Below are 8632 nucleotides of genomic sequence, written 5' to 3'. Positions count from 1 at the left end.
TTTTGCTTATAGAAGGAGGGCCAAGGGGCTTGCAGGTTCTTTGGGAAAAAAAATGTCAGGTTCTGTGTCCCTTTATTAAAAAAACCAAACCAACAAACAAACAACTCTTTTTCTCTTGCTGCTGCATCTGCTCCTAGTGACGTCAGGGGGCTTTTGTGTGTGTGTTTATTTCAACAGTTTGAGTGCCAAGTGGGAAATGAGTAACGGGAAGAGAGAGGCTCAAAGGGAAGAAGTACCTGTTTCTCTCGGAACAGCTTCTACTGAGCATTAAGGCCTACAGAAGGGACAACCTGCCTGACATGTGCTCAGCCAACTGTTCCTGCACACTGCGCTTAATGCCTGTCACTTCTAACTTTTTATCAGGGTTTTAGTAAACTGTGAAATGTCTTGAGAGGCAGAGCTGGTTTAAAGACTTAAAATCACCAGAGATCTGGATACTGAAAATGCAGCATGTCTCTGAGAGGGGGATTGTACTGCAGAGGCAGAAGAGGAAGCTGAGCTGGTGTGAGTAACATAGCTTGAGTAGTGCCAGGGTAACACTAACCATGATAGCAAAGAAGCAGGGTAAATCTCTGTGCTGAGCCTGATGCTTTGGCTAAACTGTTACTAAGTTTTAAACCAGTTATCAGAGACTTTCTGGATACTGCTGTTTGTCTTGACCTGAAACAATAGCTCAGCAAAGAGGGGTGAACTGCCCATGGTTAGCTCTGAAACAAAGATAACAAATGAAGCCTCGTGATTTAATTTCAATAACTTTCATTTAATCTACAGTTTCAATCTCAACGTTAGCCATTTGCCTGTCACTTAAGAGAAGTCCCGAACAGATGGATTTATTTTCCAGTATCAAAAGCTTTTGTGTGTGTAGCTATCCCAGTCACCATTTGCACTCTGCTGACTTTTAAGGTCCACTAAACACAGTCAATAAAACGTGGTGCAAGGGGAATGGAGTTAATATTACAGGACAGGCAGTGGTACTGAATTTCTTAACTACTCTTTGTTTAATTCAGTTACACCTCTTATTAATTCAAGGAGGCTGGCATAAAGCTTCCAATTTACCCCTTTCCTGCCTCTTGTCACCTCTTGCTATTCTGTATTTGGAAGCTCTGGTTAGAGCATTCGTCTTGCTTCTCCAATCAATTTGGATATAGCAAATTATTTTCCCTTGTTTCGAGTCTCGTTTTTCTCTCCTCTCTAGGTTAGTACACTCATACCTGGCTGGCACAGTGCAGCACTGACCCTTTCTGGGACCTTCATGCTTTTCTAGGGTGTGCCAAGGGATTGGGATTTCTGCCCGCATATCTATAGGGCAGAAGCTCTCCAACTTCTTTCAGGAGTCTGGTCCACTCATTGCAGGCTGGAGTGTTTCTTCATATTCATCTTCTGACTACTCCAGTTTAATCTAGTCACTTTTTATCTTTTTCTAGGTTCTCATGAGCTGCTGCTACATTACTGAAGGACTTGCAAAAGGAGCTGCTGGAATTTTTTCGTTCCTTGTTTGCTTCCTATTGCAACTTTCTCATACACAGTAGTCATTCTTACTTTGAGAACACAAACCACTCTGTGACCATTTAAAACAACTTTTACACAACAGAACCAGTCTAATATATTAAAAATCAGAATCTGGAAAAATAACTGACTTAGAAATGTGCAGGAACTGTCACCAATTACAAGCAGATGATTCTCCAAAAGGGTCTGTAGGACACCTGTTTCCCCCAAAAGACCCTTTAACAGTGTGTGACAAACAAAGACCTTTAGCTTAAGGCCAAACTCACCAGGAACTACCTTACATCTCAAGAAGAAAGCAAAAGAAGGGGTATATTTTTGTCACAATCCCCTACCATTGCAGCAACTAAGATGAAAATAAGCAGATGACTCAAGGAAGGGTGCAAGCCTTGTGTTTTAGAGGTCCCTAGCAACTTGGTCTGCAGGAAAACTCCAGTTTTTTATATTAAATCTAGTTGTTGATTTAACCCTGAACATATGAGTGAAACAGCTAACAGGTTTTCTGATGTGAAGTTCCTTAGTGTATTGTCTGTGGGCTGAGGGTGTTTGGCTTTTTTTAACTGTAGCAGTTCTTAAACATTTTGGAAGGAAATTAAAAATAAAATCAGAAGCCAAGTTGGGAATCGAAGGAAGGTTGTCATGGGAAGGAAATTCCTTCTCAGCTCCTGATAGTGATACACGGAGGCACAGAACTGTCACTGATCTGTTCTTCACGCTTTATACAAGAAGCCTGGAGATAGGAACAAATGCTCTGTATCGCGATTCTTAATTTCTAACTCCTGCTGTATGCTCCCTTCCATGATCTTCTCCAAGTCCACCTTGAAACAGTGTAGGTTCCTTGCCTGTGCTAATCTATTTGGAAGGTTTCTCCATGACCTCACTCCTCTTCTGGTTAGAAACCTAATTTCCAGTTTGAGCTTATTCATGACCTATTTTTGATCTTGTGAGGTGTTATTCTTTAATTAAATATTTCGTCTTCCGCCCTTTCCCGACTCTGAGTCCCAGCTATTGTACACGGTAAGTAACACGTTGGGATGGTTGTTCTGTTGCCTCAAGGGCCTGGCCAGTTCGCAGTATCTCTGCTGTTCTATGCACATAAATTGACATACAGAGTCAAACAGTAAGTGCCTGCTACTGCTAGCTTTTCTAACCCCCTGAATTTCTGATCTTGAGCTTCTTGTGTTGAGGAAGCATTTAATAATACTCCTCCCAGTTCTCCTTTTCTAATTCAAACAATGTCACACTGGATTTCTAAATGGTAATGTTACAGATCTTCAGCTGGTAAGATGTGGCCCCAGGATTGTCACTAGCATTCCAGAAAGGCATCTAAATAAACTCTTGGGCTGCTGCAGAACAAGCGTGGAATAAACCGACCTACACAGCTTTCATTATTCAACTGAACAGTGCTACAACAAATAGGACAGAGCACGAGCAATGCCCAAGCAGCAGCTCTGGATCCTGTTGTCTAGCACAGATACCAAGGATGGAAGAACACAGCAGTCTGTGTGCTGCAAAAAAGTAAACTGCTAACAGCTTCTTCCCCTCTCTGTCTGACTTTTCCAAATGCCTTGTCTAAATGCTAAATGGTTTTGAAGACTGTAGAGTCCTTTCTCGCATCCCAATCTCTACAATAAAAATGCTACACCAGCCAGAACCACTGTCACTGTTAGCATGTTCGGGGTGAACATCTGCACCTACAGAGCAGTAGATCAAACAAAAGGCAGATGCTCTGTTTGGCCTAGCTCTTCTCATGAACAGCACTACTCTATGCTTTGGAGAAGGAAAAAAAACCTGAGTCTGCAGCCACTGATGAGCTGAAGGAGAGCAGCTCTCTTCACATCAGACACCACTAGTTTAAAAAAAAAAAAAAAAAAAAAGCCCAAGCCTCCCTAACCTACAGGCAAAATATGATTCTGAAGAACAGCCCCTTTCTGATGGCTGGTTTGCTCCTCGCAGCTGCCCTGCTGACAGCCTGTAGCGACAGCGTTTCTTCCGTGCTCAGCTGACTGAACGGTGACAGCCTTACACCTACACTGAGACTCCACGTTGAGCTCACTGGATGGGAGCAGCAGCTCCCAGAGGGGCATCCCGTGTGGGGCAACCCAGGGCACAGGTCGAAGTACCCAGGGTCTAGTATTCTGCTTATACGTCCTGAGCTGTTCACTTGCTGTACGTATAAGCTCAACATTCGCAGCCAGTGTTGAGACTAGGAAAAGTGCAAGTGTCCGTGGCTGGAAACCTGGCAGAAAACAGGCAGGGAATCACAGCAGCAGGTACAGTTGAACACCACCTCAGCAGCGCCTCCTCTGCGGTGGGGGTGGGGGCCTATTCTTGATGGTTTTGCATTTGGGAATATGTCTCTCTGCTGCTTGGGGAGCAAATCGGCGTCTGCAGTAGGGGCAGGCCACGTAGTCTGGGTTTTCAATGGGAGGCAATGGGGGCAGGTCAGACACCTTCCCTCCTTTGGAGAGGACTTGCTGCACCTGGCGGGCCTGGCGCAGGGTCTGGATGAAAAACTCGTGCTTCTGTCTCCAGTTGTTCCTTCTGGGTGGCTTATGCTGCAGAAAGGAAAGGCAGTCAGAGCAACTGGCACCACCGTCAGCCTCCATTCTCAATCTTACGCTCAGGGTCCAACTCAGGTCACCCGTCCCTCGGCATTCCCTGTTGATGTAAAACCCTCTCTGAGGAGCTGAGTCCCACAAAGAGGATCAAAAAGACCAGCACCAAGGGGGATTTGAAGGAAATACTGATGGAGACATCAATACTTAGAAAGAACTTGAGAGTAACCAGAAAAACAAGCCCTAGGGCCAAGGAACTGGAGAGGGTTGCTACAGCTGCTTTGCAGGAACAGAGCTGCATGTTTCCACTGCCTTCGTTTTAATAGCCTGTGTTATTAACCTGGATGTTCAGTCCATTCCCTGCAGCCCCTAATGTCACAGAGCTTTACTGCAGCAGACCCAGTCTGCATCCTGAGCATCCTGACTACAGCAAGGAGTGAGCTTTCTCCAGGAGTACACCCTTGACACATTACAAAGACAAGTCAGTTAGGACCCCCGCCGCCCATCTATTAGATTTTAAATGGCTCTATTTATCCATTTGGCAAGAACCTTTCAGAGGCAATAGCTGGACTGTATCCCTTAGCCCCGCGTACACGTGAAGGCGCTTGCATCTCAGTCAGAATTAGGTGTCAGAGTGGAAGGAATGTGAGCAGTAGATGTGGATCGAGGGAGGCAAAGGGACTGCACGTTACCTGAGGCCTCTCTGAGCTCTTCCACTGCTGATACTGTTCCAGTTCTGTGCCCCTAGCTCTGGCCTTGCTGGAGTCAAACACTTTCCTCTTGGAGCTTTGGCTCTTGCCGCAGATACTCGTGTGCGTCTCAAGCCTGGTGCAGAGAAACTTACGTCCGCAGAAGCTGCACTGTCCGAGCCCCCCCGGCTCCACAGCACTGGCAGCCTGCATGTACAGCACCTCTGCGGACGGGTGGTCACCAGAATCTCTGTCTGAGAGGGCAGAGGGAGAAGGGCTGCATTTTGGGGCCAGCTTTGAACAGGAGGCTAAACGCTCCACGGGTATGCGGTCTCGAATTTTGCTGTTGCTGGCCACCAGCCGCTCCTTCTTGAGTTTCCCCATAGCCAGCTGTTGGGGGTGGAGGGTAGTGCCAGGCCTGGGGATAGTGGCCTCTGCAGACTGCGCCCCACCGGAGAGCCCATCGCCTGGCCTGGCTGCAACTCTGAAAGTTTTCTCTTCAGGGTGCCTTGCGGCCTTTCGCTCATGGGTCCTCTCCGCCTCTCTGCCTCTTCTCTCCTGTGCCTCGACAAGCTCCTTCTCTCTTTGAATTCTCCTAAGCTCCTCCTTTGTTCTCCTCAGCTTCTCTCTGAGGAGGGCCTCTTTCTTTCGAATTTCCTCTTCCAGGTTCCGTCCATCTGCCTCCAACTTCAGGATGTAGGCCAGCTCTCTCCTGTACAGATGGGAGGCTGGCTGTTTAGGCTCTGCTGTCCAAGGAGAGAGCACTGCAGCTAGCTGAGACCTCCCTGCTGGAGGCTTCCCTTTGCCCATTGAGCTAGGCCTACTATTTGGAGCTTCCTCCATGCATGGGGAACTTCCAAGCTGTGCTGTGTTGACCACTGGAACACTCCCACCCTTGTGGTGAAAAATTGGTTTCAGGGGATGGGCACGGTCCACTCCTTCTTTCCGTCTGGCTACTGATTTTGCTGGCAGAGTCTTGGTCTGGCTGGTGAGATACTTGCTCTGCAGTCCAGCTGAACAGAAGCCTCCGTGCCTGGAGCTGTGTTGACTGCTTTCTGCAGAAAGAGAATACGAATAGCTTCGGCTCTTTCGGGCATAGAGATCCTTTAAACTTTCCTCTTTGTCAGGTATGAGTTCATGCTGAAAGTTGCTCTTCTGGTGTTCCAGCTGGGAACTGGCAACAAGCTTAGTAGCTGCCACCACAGAATCCACCGGTGGAAACAAAGCCATTCAGTGCCTGAGAAAGAGCCTGAGGTTAGAAGCAAAGTCATTACAGACTATCTTATGCAAAACTGGACAAATTTTCTCCTAACAGCCTACACCTGGAGGCTACAATGAGAGGCTATAATAAATATTAGCAAAGGTTTCGTAACTTTCTGGGTTCTGTAAATCTTTACATTCCTTCCATCTAGGGAGCTCCCATGCTGCCTCTTCCAGTCCCAATCGTTTATGCAGCCAGAAATAAGATATGGTTCTATTTCGCTTTCTGTCTGAGCCCTGTCTTATCACGGTAGCAGCAGAAATATGCTGTACTGCCAGAGAAATTGTTATACTCGCCCAGGGTGTTTCCCGTAATGTGTCCCTTCAGTTTTGGCATTGCAGATCCGCCAGTGTGGCACACGGGTCTGACGCGCAGGCGTCCGGTACGCTCAGTACGCTCAGTACAATCTTCCCATGGCTCGTTCTACCACATCCCCCGAAGCGTGTCAGGTACCCACGCCGCAGGTCGGCCCCGCGGGCGGCGGCGCGGGGCGAGCGGGGTTACCTGCGGGGCTGCGGCCGGCGCTCTGCCCGGCCTCCTCGGCAAGCTGCGTCGCCACCCGTTTCGCTTATCGGTCTCCCATCGCCCGAGAGACCCGACACCTCTTCCTCCTCCTCCTGCCCTCCACCCTCGCCCCGGGGCAGCGCGGAGCTCTGCCCGCCGCCCTGCGCCTGCCGCCGCCCCGGGCGCCGTGTTGACGGCTGTTGCCTGGAGACAGGCACGCGAATGCCAGTTCCTGCGCCGCTCTCGCCGGTGAGCGGCCACTCGATGGTTCCTCCGCAACGCTCCCGCCCCCCTCCGCTCTCTGGAGGACCCCACCTCTATGGCCGGGCAGGGGCGACTGACCGGACGGCGAGTCAATATGCATTATTCATGAGGCGGTTAATGAGGGACCAACCCCTCCACAGCCGCTCGTGGGTCCTGGCTCTTCATTGGCCTCAGGGGCGGGCAAGGCCACGCCCGCAGCGCAAGCCGCGGCGCGCCGCGCAGGCGCAGCGGGGTGTGCGGCGGCAGGAGGCGGCGGCGGCGGCAGGAGGCGGCGGCGGCAGGAGGCGGCGGTGACGGCGGTGACGAGCGGCGCCGCCATGGCGGAGGGCGAGGGCCTGGTCTCCGTGGACTACGAGGTGTCCGGCAAGGTGCAGGGCGTTTTCTTCCGCAAGTACACCCAGGTGCGTGGCGAGGCGGGGTCGGGTCCCGCGGCGCGCCCCTTCCTGAGGGAGGGCCTGCCTGCTGGGGGACGCGGTGCCCTCTGTCCGTGCTGCCGGGGCTGCGGCGGCTCCTGCGGGCGCCTCGGTGGGGCTGAGCCGCGGGCGGGCCGGATCGCGGCCACGACCTGGGCTCCGGCCGCTTCTGAACGGGGACTGTCGTCTCTCAGTGCTGCTGGCGGCCTGTGCTGCGTTATGTAAGCAGGACTGAAAAGTGCGTTTCGGCCCCGGTTTTTCATGTGAAAGAACATAATGAGTAGTCGGGTGAATCCTCTGCTGCTTTCCTGCTGCCTGAGCCATAGGAGCTTCCTCGGAGGTCTGTGTCTCACATATAAAATTGACTCCTGTATGTGAATGTCATTCTGTAGCTCTCTTACAGTTCAGATTAATCTCAGTTTGCCCTGCGTTGTCTTCTCAGGGGGAGGCTAAGAGACTAGGACTCGTTGGTTGGGTCCAAAATACTAGCCACGGCACCGTGCAAGGACGAATTCAGGGTCCACCTGCCAGGGTACGGGAGCTGCAGGACTGGCTCAGGAAGACGGGAAGTCCCCAGTCCCGCATCAGCCGAGCCGAGTTCAGCAATGAGAAGAAGATCGCGGCGCTGGAGCACAAAGACTTCCAGATTTTGAAATAACTTTGTCTGGGAAGAAGCAAAAGCTGGAGCATGAGCTGTCATCACAGAACATTTCCCCTCTTCCCCGTTCGTTCAGTCAGCCAGTACTCAGCTCTAGAACTTTATTTTATTACGTTTCTAATTTATTGGTTTGTTTTACTGTTAGTCTAACTCGCAGCCTTTCACAAAATCTTGGCAGGTAGAGGAAGAGCTGTGCTATCTTTATTAAAGGGGCTGTTCAGGGACACAGCCTCTTTATTTCTGAGTGTATGCGCAGAGTGGGGTTTGAGGAGTTGTACGTGAGTAAAATTTGTAATTTGTGTAGCGTTGCGCTCACGTGAAGGAAATCACAGACTCAATGCCGATATGAAAAATTGCTAAAAACGTTATTTCTGTGCTCTGAATGCCTCAGAAACGATGTATTTTGTTCCATAACTTTATTTTTTCTTTAGAATAAAATTGCTTGGAGCTTGCTGCTTGTGTGGAATGGATGTGTCGTATGGGGGTTGAGTGGATCGCAGCCCTTCGCGGGTGATCCTCTTGCCCGTACCTGCCCTCGCGGGACCGTGTGCTGTTACGAGCAGCCCCTGGTGCCGCTCTGAGGGAGAAGGCCCGGGAGAAGCTGTGCTTCCCGCCGCCGTTCCTCGCTCTCGTCCCTCTCTGGCCGCCTTAGGCCCGGCTAGGGCCCGGCCTGGGACGGGAACTACAGCTCCCAGCATGCACTGCCCGCGGGCGCCGGGCCTGCTGGGAGCCGTAGTCCCTGTCCCTACCGCCCCCCCCTTCCCCGCCGCCTGCAGCTGCGC

At 50.8% G+C, this 8632-nt stretch overlaps 2 protein-coding genes across 2 annotated transcripts; one reads left to right on the top strand and one right to left on the bottom strand.

The window, feature by feature from the left end:
• Window positions 1-3394: 3394 nt before the first annotated feature.
• ZC2HC1C (zinc finger C2HC-type containing 1C) lies at window positions 3395-5980 on the bottom strand. Its single transcript, XM_050898163.1, has 2 exons — window positions 4754-5980; window positions 3395-4061 (listed from the first exon to the last, which is right to left on the bottom strand). Exons 1-2 carry the CDS (start codon window positions 5978-5980, stop codon window positions 3795-3797), a joined length of 1494 nt encoding a protein of 497 aa, XP_050754120.1. The 3' UTR covers window positions 3395-3794.
• A 1105-nt stretch (window positions 5981-7085) lies between these two features.
• ACYP1 (acylphosphatase 1) lies at window positions 7086-8302 on the top strand. The gene is made up of 2 exons (XM_050897695.1): window positions 7086-7180; window positions 7635-8302. The coding sequence occupies exons 1-2, from the start codon at window positions 7097-7099 to the stop codon at window positions 7848-7850; spliced, it is 300 nt and encodes a 99-aa protein (XP_050753652.1). The 5' UTR covers window positions 7086-7096; the 3' UTR covers window positions 7851-8302.
• The last annotated feature ends 330 nt before the right edge of the window (window positions 8303-8632 follow it).

This window comes from Gymnogyps californianus, chromosome 5, assembly GCF_018139145.2.
Source record: "Gymnogyps californianus isolate 813 chromosome 5, ASM1813914v2, whole genome shotgun sequence".
Lineage (NCBI taxonomy): Eukaryota > Metazoa > Chordata > Aves > Accipitriformes > Cathartidae > Gymnogyps > Gymnogyps californianus.
Note: the sequence above shows the minus strand (reverse complement) of the source record. Positions and strands in the feature narration are given on the sequence as shown.